At 50.6% G+C, this 12,581-nt stretch overlaps 1 protein-coding gene across 1 annotated transcript; it reads left to right on the top strand.

The window, feature by feature from the left end:
* Positions 1–2,953: 2,953 nt before the first annotated feature.
* LOC105468999 (frizzled class receptor 2) lies at positions 2,954–7,421 on the top strand. Its single transcript, XM_011719520.3, has one exon. It carries the CDS (start codon positions 3,855–3,857, stop codon positions 5,550–5,552), a length of 1,698 nt encoding a protein of 565 aa, XP_011717822.1. The 5' UTR covers positions 2,954–3,854; the 3' UTR covers positions 5,553–7,421.
* The last annotated feature ends 5,160 nt before the right edge of the window (positions 7,422–12,581 follow it).

Here is a 12,581-nt window from a genome sequence, read left to right on the forward strand (position 1 = left end):
ACTGAGTTTCAAAGAAGTAAAGTGACTGTTCCAAGGCTGTAGGGTTAGTGGCAGGGTTACAAATCTGGTCCAAGTCAACGACCAAGCTAATTTATTTATTTATTCAGCGGTCTCACTCTGTTGTCCGGGCTGGAGCACAGTGGCATGATGACAACTCACTGTAGCCTCAGCTTCCTGTGCTCAAGTGATTCTCCCACCTCAGCCTTCCAAGTAGCTGGGACCACAGGCATGCGCCACCATGCCCAGCTAATGGTTTTTTGTTTTTGTTTTTTTTTTTGAGACGGAGTCTCGCTGTGTCGCCCAGGCTGGAGTGCCGTGGCCGGATCTCAGCTCACTGCAAGCTCTGCCTCCCGGGTTTTTACACCATTCTCCTGCCTCAGCCTCCCGAGTAGCCGGGACTACAGGCGCCCGCCACCTCGCCCGGCTAGTTTTTTGTATTTTTTAGTAGAGACGGGGTTTCACCGTGTTAGCCAGGATGGCCAGCTAATGTTTTAAAATTTTTGTAGAGACAGGGGTCTCACTTTGTTGCCCCAGCCGGTCTCAAACTCTGGCTTCAAGCAATTCTCCTGCCTTGGCCTCTCAAAGCGCTGGGATTAAAGGCATGAGCCATTGCATCCTGCCCAAGCTAATTTTTAAAAACTCAGAAATAAGTGCTGTATCTATGACAAATGGCATCCTTTAGTTACAGGGCTCCTGTACTCAAGAGGCAGGTTGGCAGAATGAGAAGTGCTGTAGGTAGGCCTGTAATCTGAAGATGCAGGTTCTGGTCCTGTTCATACTCAGGTCCCTCACGTGAAAGGCAAGAGTAAACATAAAATACTATGATTTCTCCTTATTTCATGTGCAAAGGCTAGACAAGTGTAACATCTTCATGGAATCACTTTTCTTCTGGGCTACTATAAACTTTTTTTTTTTTTTTGAGACAAAGTCTCACACTCTGTCGCCCAGGCTGGAGTGCAGTGGTGAAACCTCAGCTCACTTCAACCTCTGCCTCCCAGGTTCAAGCGATTCTCCTGCCCCAGCCTCCTGAGTAGCTGGGACTACGGTCACACGCCACCATGCCCAGCTAATTTTTGTGTTTTTAGTAGAGACGGGGTTTTACTATGTTGGCCAGGTTGGTCTCAAACTCCTGATCTCAGGTGATTGCCCGCCTTGGCCTCCCAAAGTGCTGGATTACAGGCATGAGCCACTGCCCCCGGCCTACTATAAATTCTTGAAGGGCAGATGCTGCATCTTTTCCCACATTTTCCATAGCACCTATTATGCTGGTCTGAAATAAATAAAAGTGTGTTGAAGGAATGAAAGGTTGCCTGAGTGAATGGAAGAATGTCCTCTATTTTCTGTTTCCAGCTCCCTAGCTCCCCATCTGCCTTGGGGTGACTTGGAGAGGAGATAACTGTCATTCAGGCCTGGCCCTAGGCCAGGAAAACGGGTTTGTCATGGAAGGAAATCGAAGATGCTGCGTTTACATTGGAGATTTGCTCTCAATTTCCTATCCGACTGCGAGCTTCCTGAATGGGGTATAGGAGCCTGTCATTCATTTTTGTTTCCACTGCTCAGCTTCCAGGCTTGGTACTAGCTCTCAAGATGCTTTGAGATGGACTAGGCAGGAGGTCTGAGGACCAAAAGCTCAGGCTCAGATGGAGCAGAGAGAGGACAACATTCCCATCCTTAGACTGCTCTGAGAGAAAATGGGCTTGCTGGTGGAATGGAGATGGGTGGGCTGGAAATTGGATGCAGAAAAAAAGGCATATCTCCCCCCTCCCACGACACCCACTCATGCCCCAATTTTGAAGGAAAACTTTCATCCTGGTGTAGGGAAAAGGCAACTTCCCCCGGATGTAATAAGGAACATTTTCAAGTTGTAAGGAACCGGAACATCTTTGTATCATTCATTCAATCAGGAAAAAAAAAAAAAAAATTTTAAATCCTGTCAAACCTGGATCCCTTTGTATCCATCTACTTAGAATATTCTTTCCTTCTCCTTACTCCTTTCTTCTTTTTGTTATTTTTCTTCTGCTGCTGTTATTGTTTAAAACAATTCATTTCTATATTGGAGCAACAAACATTTCACCAGACTGTGAGGATTTGGCCCATACTGTGAAGCAAAGGGGCTTTCTAAACTCAATTTTCTTTCTTCTTTTTAAGTCCCCCCCTTCTCCTGTCCCTCGGGAGAGACAACAGAAAATAATTGATCCATCATCCAGTATCAGGCCCAGGAGATTTACATGCAAATTCCTCCTCGACCCCCTTTCTCAAATTTAAAATCCTGGAAGGGAAAAAAAAAAAATTCTAAAAGTAGCAGGAACCCTGCTGGCCACCACCCACCCTTCACCAGGTGAGAGATGTGGAGGGGATAACTCACCACAACCCCCTAGTCTCCTCCCGCCTCACACACGCCACCCCTCTCTGGTGTGGAACTACTTAAGATTTGGGTAAAACTCCCCTCCCGTCCTGGAGACGGGATCTGGAAGCTTTTTAGGGGGCGGAGGTGGAGGTGGGGAGGCAGAAGGAAAATTCCCCCAAATGTTCATCAGGCCTAAGAAAGTCGTCCCTTCACTCAAAATTGCCCGTCACCCCCCGTCCCCCACCATTAACTTTCGATTAAGACCTCCTCCTTAGGGCAACTAAACTTTACTTTGCACAATTAAGATTTGCCGCAGAAGCGGGAGGGAGAAGCCGCAGCTCCGGGCCATTCTCCTTCCCTTCGCTCCCAACAAGCCCCCCGCCCCTACCCTCCAGCTCCGGGCCTCCGAGTTCCTGAGTTTTCTCACTTTGAGGTGCCACCGAACACAAAGAACCATAATGGGCTCCTTTGTGCTGGCTACGGGGCAATTACGCCTCGGAGTCCTGGTCCCTTTAAGAGCCTCTTAAAGAGACAGGCTCCCATTTTCCAGAGGGTTTTTAAGGGTGTGTGGAGGGGGAGGCGAGGCGTCTACGTGTAAAGTGAAGTGAAACTTTCGCCTGGGCTCCAGAAAGAGCGGACAGAAAAGGTCTTTGTAAATTGTTAGCTTTTTTTTTTTTAAGTCTCACTTTTAATTTTTAAATTTGAGATGTTTCATTCGATATGAAAAATTCGACTAGGAATAGGTGGGGTTCGATGATCGGGGGCGGGGGCAAAGGTTTAAAGAGTCCCCACCCAGGAAAGCACTTCGGGCCAGGAAGAGGAGTGAGTCAGGGTTGAGTAGTGTCCCCCGATCGCGCCTCGGCGACTCCGGAGAAACCCCGGGCTGGGCAAACAGCCCTTAATATAATAATAGCTTGTCTCTTTAAAAAGCAAAAGGCGGGGTGGGGGGGAAAGTTTTGTTGGCATCTGGTTTCTGATCTCATTATGTTGCGGTCGACCAATCCAGCCCTCGGGCCTGGTCCTTGGGTTTAAATCTGATTGGCCGAGAGCACATTTTGGGATGGTGCTTAGAGCTCGACGGGGTGGTTTCAAGGATCCCTTTTTTGGGGGGCCGAGGAGAGGGCGGGGCCGTCAGCGGGGGCCCCCTTGAAACCGACTAATTGGGATCGGAGAGGCCGAGGTGAGGGCTGGAGGAGGCACAAAGAAGTCGCTGGGTGCAGAAGGGAGGGGAGAGGGGGAGTTGAGAGGCTAGAGGAGGAGGAAGAGGAGAGAGGGCAGCGGCGCGCGGTGTCTCGGGCGGTTCAGTCCGACCGCGGCGAGCAAGCGGGCAGGCGTACCGCCCCCTCCCCCGCCCGGCCTCCCCAACTCTGCGGCCGCGAGCAAAGTTTGCAAAGAGGCGCGGGAGGCGGCGGCCGCAGCGAGGAGGCGGCGGGGAAGGAGCGCAGTCTCCAGGTTGGGGGCGGGGGCGGGGGGGCGCTAAGGAGCCGGGTGGGGGGCGGCGGCCAGCATGCGGCCCCGCAGCGCCCTGCCCCGCCTGCTGCTGCCGCTGCTGCTGCTGCCCGCCGCGGGGCCGGCCCAGTTCCACGGGGAGAAGGGCATCTCCATCCCGGACCACGGCTTCTGCCAGCCCATCTCCATCCCGCTGTGCACGGACATCGCCTACAACCAGACCATCATGCCCAACCTTCTGGGCCACACGAACCAGGAGGACGCAGGCCTGGAGGTGCACCAGTTCTATCCGCTGGTGAAGGTGCAGTGCTCGCCCGAACTGCGCTTCTTCCTGTGCTCCATGTACGCACCCGTGTGCACCGTGCTGGAACAGGCCATACCGCCGTGCCGCTCTATCTGCGAGCGCGCGCGCCAGGGCTGCGAGGCGCTCATGAACAAGTTCGGTTTTCAGTGGCCGGAGCGCCTGCGCTGCGAGCACTTCCCGCGCCACGGCGCGGAGCAGATCTGCGTGGGCCAGAACCACTCCGAGGACGGAGCGCCCGCGCTGCTCACCACCGCGCCGCCACCGGGACTGCAGCCGGGAGCCGGGGGCACCCCGGGCGGCCCGGGCGGCGGCGGCGCTCCCCCGCGCTACGCCACGCTGGAGCACCCCTTCCACTGCCCGCGCGTCCTCAAGGTGCCATCCTATCTCAGCTACAAGTTTCTGGGCGAGCGTGATTGTGCTGCGCCCTGCGAACCCGCACGGCCCGATGGTTCCATGTTCTTCTCACAGGAGGAGACGCGTTTCGCGCGCCTCTGGATCCTCACCTGGTCGGTGCTGTGCTGCGCTTCCACCTTCTTCACTGTCACCACTTACTTGGTAGACATGCAGCGCTTCCGCTACCCAGAGCGGCCTATCATTTTTCTGTCGGGCTGCTACACCATGGTGTCGGTGGCCTACATCGCGGGCTTCGTGCTCCAGGAGCGCGTGGTGTGCAATGAGCGCTTCTCCGAGGACGGTTACCGCACGGTGGTGCAGGGCACCAAGAAGGAGGGCTGCACCATCCTCTTCATGATGCTCTATTTCTTCAGCATGGCCAGCTCCATCTGGTGGGTCATCCTGTCGCTCACCTGGTTCCTGGCAGCCGGCATGAAGTGGGGCCACGAGGCCATCGAGGCCAACTCGCAGTACTTCCACCTGGCCGCCTGGGCCGTGCCGGCCGTCAAGACCATCACCATCCTGGCCATGGGCCAGATCGACGGCGACCTGCTGAGCGGCGTGTGCTTTGTGGGCCTCAACAGCCTGGACCCGCTGCGGGGCTTCGTGCTAGCGCCGCTCTTCGTGTACCTGTTCATCGGCACGTCCTTCCTCCTGGCCGGCTTCGTGTCGCTCTTCCGCATCCGCACCATCATGAAGCACGACGGCACGAAGACCGAGAAGCTGGAGCGGCTCATGGTGCGCATCGGCGTCTTCTCTGTGCTCTACACGGTGCCCGCCACCATCGTCATCGCCTGCTACTTCTACGAGCAGGCCTTCCGCGAGCACTGGGAGCGCTCGTGGGTGAGCCAGCACTGCAAGAGCCTGGCCATCCCTTGCCCGGCGCACTACACGCCGCGCATGTCGCCCGACTTCACGGTCTACATGATCAAATACCTCATGACGCTCATCGTGGGCATCACATCGGGCTTCTGGATCTGGTCGGGCAAGACGCTGCACTCGTGGAGGAAGTTCTACACTCGCCTCACCAACAGCCGGCACGGCGAGACCACCGTGTAAGGGGCGTCCCCAGGCCGGACCCGCGCGGCGCTTTCCTCTGCCCGGGGTGGGGCCCTACAGACTCCGTATTTTATTTTTTTAAATAAAGAACGATCGAAACCATTTCACTTTTAGGTTGCTTTTTAAAAGAGAACTCTCTACCCAGCACCCCCACAAGGTTTGTAATTAAAACTGTAAATAGTCTTTGTAAATTTAATTATATATATTTTCTATTTAAAAGAAAAAAAAAAAAAAAACCTGGGGTGTGGGCGCCAGGGCTGAAGAATGAGGTGTGTGTGTGTTGGGGGGTGTAGCTGGGGGAAGGGTTCTCTTTCTTAAGTGCCCTTCAAAACGCGCCCCTACTTTGGAGTTTTTTGGTGATATGGCAGGGCTGGGCCTGCTGGGAGAGGCACCCAGCCTGAGCGATGTTTTTGTTGGCTTTGAGTCGTTAGGAGTTTGTTCCATTCAACTAATATAAAAGCCAAATTTGTGAGCCTCCTCTCTGACACTGGGCCTGTGGAAGCTGTTGGATATTTTTGAATAGGACTTGAATTCGTTTTGCTTCCTTCCCCCTTTTCTTTCCCTACTCATGTGTCCTGTCTTCTTCACTTACTCTTTGGAAAAGTCCCAACTGAGATGAAGACGTGGAAAAAAAAATCGGGGTGGGGGGTGCTGGTGGGGAGAGGGCGGAGATCCGGTGAAGAATGGCTTTGGCCCCCTGGCTCCCTGGCTCCCTGGCCCCTCCCCTGCAGGCTGGAAGATCTTTCTCCTCTCTGGCTTCGCTTCTTTTCAATTCGCTGCACCAAGTGCTTCCAGTGGCCCGAAAATGCTTTTTGAAATGTATTTTGAAACAGCCTCCACCAACACACACCCCACCAGGATACTGATCCTGCCTCCCTGCATGTCTAGGGGAAGCATTCGCCTTTGAGCAGTTGTTTGCAAATTTGGGGGGTTTGAGATCTCCTAGCATCTCTCCCCTTCTTTCCCTGCAGTCTGTTCACGCCCCCAGCCAAAAATCTCAGGCATTCAGGTTAGCAGTTTCTGGGTTGGTTTGTGTGCATTTTTGTTGTTGTTTGGGGCTTAATTTTTTCAAAAAGCGATAAAGACGGGTGGGTTGGAGGGAGGGGACTGATGGGCTGGTGGGCTTTTTAGTTTTCCTTTGACAAAAAGACTGGTTTCTTTAAAACTCCAGAAAAAAAAAAAGAAAAAAAAAAAGATGGTGTCTTTGCTTTAGAAGAAGTCTCTGGACAGGCTCTTTGTGGCTACGGGGGTGGGTTGAGTGTTTACATAACATTCTATATCACAAGATTGATAGAATGTTTAAAGCAGATGTTTCTTATCTTCTCCTAACCCCCCACAAATAAGATCAAGACTTTTTTTGAGACGGAGTCTCGCTCTGTCGCCCAGGCTGGAGTACAGTGGTGCAATTTTGGCTCACTGCAACCTCCACTGCAGCGTTTCTCCTGCCTCAGCCTCCCAAGTGGCTGGGAATACAGGTGCGCGCCACCACTCTTGGCTAATTTTTGTATTTTTAATAGAGACAGGGTTTCACCATATTGGCCAGGCTGGTCTCGAACTCCTGACCTCGTTATCTGCCCCTCTCAGCCTCCCAAAGTGCTGGAATTACAGGCGTGAGCCACAGTGCCTGGCCTGTCAAGACTTTTCTTAACTTCCTGAGAAGTGATGTCTAAAAGTATCCTTGCTGGTGTGAGAACTCCAGTTTCCAACACATACTATTTCCCTCAACTATTTGGAATATTTTAGAATTTTAATTCCAAAGGATTGGTTTGAATACAAGTATGCCTCATAACTCAGTTTTCACCATCTCCCGTTTCTTAACAGTGTAAATTAAAAGCTAATAATCATAATAATAAAGTGCATTTAATTATCTTCGAGAGATCTATCCTTTTAATTGCATTTAACAGGGTTGTAACATTTTATTAGTTTGACCAAACCACACCTCCTCCTCCCCTCTCCCCCTTACCTACTTGGTTGGGGGTGGGGCAGAGAAGAGTGCTCCCAGCCCTGGACCTTGCTCTCTTAGCTAAATGGTGATGGGAGAAATGGTGCCTTACTACCCTTTATTGGCTGTCTTCGGGACAAGGGAGAAAGTAAGTTAGAACCCCCTACTTCGAAGTGTTTGCTTGTGTTAGTTTATGTTGGGGGAGGGGAACTGGAAATGTTTGGTGGTAATTGAAGTCATATGTGGGGCTTTGTTTGGAATTGTATGAAGCCTGTGGATTTCAGCAGCACCCCCTCCCAAAAATATTTCCCCCCAAATCATCTGTGTCAGTGGCTAGTTAAAGCTAGCTTTTCATCAAATGATGACAAGTGTGAGATCTCAACATGAGGTTCCCTTAATTATCAAAGAAGCAGGCGGGAGGAGGTGTCACTGCTCCCCTGGCTCCATTTGTTGCAAGATTCTAAAGGAACCCCGCAAAGGCTGCAGGAAAGAGTAAAATTACAAACAAATTGTGAGTGCCTCTCCTTGTAATAATGGTGAAAGCCAGAGAATCAGGTGGGATTTTCCAGTACCTGGTATTGAGCCCCATGGGAAGAGGAGCTGGTCTCTGTTGAAGACTGGGGAGAGGCTCTCCCACCTATAAGCCATCCAAGATCTTGGCTCTGTGTGCTTTGGATGCATTGTCCCTGGACCCTCTTACTGAGCAACCCGCTCCTCAAAATCTCCTGCCAACATAAAGGAAGAGAGCCTGAGAAACTGACAAAATAGATTATATGACTGAGGAGGAAGACAGATAATAAGACAATTGTATCTTTTGGAAAAAACAGATCTTAGAGATACCCTTCCCCTTCTTCAGGGGGAGTAGCCAAGGGCTGAATTACCCTACTGAAAATTGTTGTGGAGGAACCCTCCTCTCCACACCCTTGTTCTGTTTCTTAAATGAAACACTCTCAGATCACAGTTTGGGGAATTTGGGGTAAGGAGGAGAAAGTGTCCTGGAGGAAGACTCAGGTAAACCACCTGACCTCACTGCCTCAAAGGGAGAGGGCACCTCAGCTCCCTTGTTCAGAAAACCCAGTTAAAAACAGGAGCTTAGAGATCTGCTTTTGGAGATTTCTAGGTCGCCCTATGAGCAGGAAAGGGTTCCCACGTTGTAAGTGAGCTGGTCCGTCCCTCTGGAAGAGCGAGGCTTTGTGTTTGCTGGAGGGTCAGGGCCAAGAAGGAAATACACTCACCTGTGGCGCCTGGGCCAGGGGCAGGTCTTAGGCGGGTGCTGCTTTCTGCCTGCTCTTCTGCCCTCCCCCAGGGCAATGCTCTGGGGTTTCAAGGTACCAGGCATTTCTCCTCCAGACTCCCCTGTCTTAGTGATCAGGCTTTCCCTCCTCCCAGCCCAGACTTCCCTCCAGAAGACTTTAACGTTAGTTCCAAACTTTTTGCCCTTTAAGAAGATTTTTTTTTTAAGAGCTAGCTCTAGAAAAAGGCCACTAAAGTTTATCAAGACAAAATTCTTCCGAACATCCCCAAAGAATTAAGATTAGGTTCAGCTCAGCGGGATGGGGGACTGCTTTTTTGTTTCAAAAGCTCTTCAGGAGGGTGGGGAGATGCTGTCCCGGGGATGCCTGCCATGAGGTCTGAGCCCGGCGAGCCCTCCCTTCTGCAGTCTCGCTACTCACTGTACCAGGGTCCCTCCTCCTCTAGAATCACTCTTCTTACCTTAAATGGATCTTAAACTTCTGGGGGCCACTGACCATCTGAGAATCTCAAAACTCTTTGGACCTCTTCCTGGAAAAAAAAAAAAAGACCAGCTCTCTCATGAATATACAATTGTGTGTAGCTAGGAAGTTTCTAGATCATCCCTCCCTGACCTCTCTCCCTGCCTGCCTGCCCCCAAACTAGTTTTCGAGTCCCTGGTCTAGACTTTTTTTTTTTTTTTTTTTTTGAGACTGAGTCTCACTCTGTTGCCCAGGCTGGAGTGCTGGAGTGCAGTGGCATGATCTCAGCTCACTGCAGCCTCCGCCTCCCGTTCCCGAGTTCAAGCAACTCTCCTGCCTCAGCCTCCTGAGTATTTGGGATTACAGGCGCAGGCCACCACTCCCAGCTAATTTTCATATTTTTAGTACAGTCGGGGTTTTACTACAATGGCCAGGCTGGTCTCAAACTCCTGACCTCAGGTGATCCTCCCTCCTCAGCCTCCCAAAGTACTGGGATTACAGGCATGAGCCACTGCGCCTGGCCGGTCTAGACATTTTTTAGTCCTGATTACTAGCTACCTCTCCTTCTCTAAAGGACAGCCCTTACCTTCTCAGACTCCAGTATTCCCCGATCTCTAATCACCTCTGCTATGGAAACAGGGTGGGGGTGAGGAGGGAAAGCCATTGGGCCTACAAAACCAGGAGTACCCCCAAACCAGATTATTCACTCAGTTCAATCCTGCCCCTTGATCAGGTAACAAGTGATCAAGATGCAGCAGAGTGGAATATGAATGAATGAAATGTGTAGTTGTGAAAAAAGGAGAGAGAGACAGACAATGCATGGCGAGCAGAGGCTTTGGCATGCTTTACCACTCACTGCAGTAGCAGCTGTGAGCACTTGTGGCATTTTTCTAACCTCTGAGTGTGTGTCCTCATCTATAAAACGGCTGATAGTACCTGTCTGGTAACATGAGTGGTAGACGGGACCATACATCTACAGAGCCCCCAGGTAGTAGTTCAATAAATTATAGCACTTTTCCAATTACTTAGAATACATTTCATTTCATTTATTTATTTTGAGACGGAGTCTCGCTCTGTCGCCCAGGCCGGAGTGCAGTGGCGCGATCTCGGCTCACTGCAAGCTTTGCCTCCCGGGTTCACGCCATTCTCCTGCCTCAGCCTCCTGAGTAGCTGGGACTACAGGCACCCACCACCACACCTGGCTATTTTTTTTTTTTTTTTTTGTATTTTTAGTAGAGATGGAGTTTCACCGTGTTAGCCAGGATGGTCTCGATTTCATGACCTTGTGATGCACCCACCTCGGCCTCTTAAAGTGCTGGGATTACAGGCGTGAGCCACCGCGCCTGGCCCCCACTTAGAATACATTTCTAAAAATAAAATCAACGGATCAAAAGATGGGCATTTCTTGACATGAGAAATGTTACCAATAGTTTTTAAACTGTTCCCTATCATTTAAGAGGACCACAGTCTTCCCTTCCCAGCACTTCTGTATCATTTCCCCCCTCTGAAGAGGTACATCTAACTGCCCTTAGAATATGGATGATGACCTGATGACCGGTCTTAGCTGCTTCCTGCTGACAGGGGCATTGTTTTGGGGAAAACAGCAGTCAGACTCCTCCTGGAGGTCTATCTAAGGGTTCCTAGCAAAGGGGACCCATCATCTGAGGCTCTGGTTGCCTGACCGTTTGGAGTTTGGTGGCTTCTAGGCACGAGAGAAAAAAACAAGTTTTATAAGGTTAAGTATGCATAAGTTAAACATATATTACACAAGGAAAGAATTTAGTGCCAAAGATTACAGAGACAAGAACTAAAATATACTAACAACGTTGTACCCTGAGCTGTAAGAAATTAAACCTTGTATGGGAGCGGTTCAACTTTAGAAGAGATAACTGTTCTTGCCGTACCTTTTAGCAGTTAACAGGTGCACCCTGGGAATTCTGGGATTTGTAGACTTGCATGATGGCCATTAAAGCTTTTGCCTCTTTCCTGTATCTCCTCTCTCTTTCCTGGGCCTCCCAGTCTCTATTATAAAAGACCAAGGTGGCTACTTTCAGGAGTTTCTCTAAAGTACTATCTGGTCCCAGGGCCTGTTTTGTATCTTCCCTCTGATGTCAGGAGCTGCCCGAGTAATAAATTGATCCTTTAGAATTAGTTGTCCCTCGACTGAATCTGGAGATAGAGAGATGTGCTTTACCAAGATCCCTCTTAGCCTCTCCAGGAAGGCAGTGGGATTTTCATCAAATCCCTAGTGGATCATGGACAAGAAACTTAGTATAATTGAGGGACTTGGTCCTAGTTCGATGGTATTGAAATGAATGGTACCTTCCTGAGGCCAAGCCAGTCCTTCCTATAAATCATAATTTGGCCAAACCTTTGTACAGAGGGCTATGAGATGCTTTTCCTTCAGATTCTGAGGGTCAAAAGAATCACAGTGGTTCAGGATACATTATACTCCAGAAGAGTATAAGCTGGGAGTGGTGAAGAGAACTGGTTGCCAATTCTGAAAGACAGGGAATAAAGGTGTCCCCCACTTCCTTCCTTCTTTCAGTGAATACTCAGGATGTGATGGAGAGAGAAAGTGAGTATCTTCCCTGCACTCTCCACCTTTTGTCCCTCAGCCCCGGTGACCTTGGCAGGTGCCAGCCATGGGTATCAATGTGGTATGTACCCATGAAGCAGGGAAAACCTGGAGAATAGGAATTAACTGTCCTCATCTACACCTACTTTTCTCCCTCCCTTTCTTCCTGCTGTCTGCAAACTGAGTTCCCTGGGCTTGTTTGTGCCATGGAACATGGCCTCCTTCTATGTGGTGGGGGGTTCAGTCGTCAGGAATTGGTTCCACCCATTTACATTGTGCCTGTTGCCTGGCTTTGGATCCCTCGGACCTGGTTTTTCTCTCTAGGGCTTCAGCCTGAAGCTTGGAATCGAGTTTGGGATTGAAAAGTTGGTTTAGAGGCTGTTTGTATCTGTTTAGAGTCTTAAATGTGCCCTGCTGAATTTGTAGTTCTCAGCCAGCAGGGGTTGCTCCTCCATTAACGTCCCTATCAGAAACATTGTTGGGATGGGGGAACCCTCTCACTGAGAAAAGGAAAAAAAGAAAAACAGTTAAAGGCCAAAAAGGGAAGGATTCTGGGAGAAGAACCCCTTGGTTACTGCAAGTGGGCCCCCCGAATCCTTATATCTTTCCCCTAGATGAGACGGGGTTGAATTCTTTGGCCAGGGAGGAAAGGTTTCATTGGCGCAGCTGGCAAGAAGAGCCCATTCGTTTGCCCTGTGGGGTCTTGGCTACCACCGCGGCTTTCTCCCGCCCCCTCTTGGCTGTTGGGGTTGGCCTTTGCCTGCTGCGAGCACGCCCAGGTGCCTGAGCTGGGAGGG

This window comes from Macaca nemestrina, chromosome 17, assembly GCF_043159975.1.
Source record: "Macaca nemestrina isolate mMacNem1 chromosome 17, mMacNem.hap1, whole genome shotgun sequence".
NCBI lineage: Eukaryota > Metazoa > Chordata > Mammalia > Primates > Cercopithecidae > Macaca > Macaca nemestrina.

What these genes read in the sequence shown, in the direction of transcription:
- LOC105468999 (XM_011719520.3), top strand. Translation starts at nt 3,855, where the DNA reads ATGCGGCCCCGCAGCGCCCTGCCCCGCCTGCTGCTGCCGCTGCTGCTG.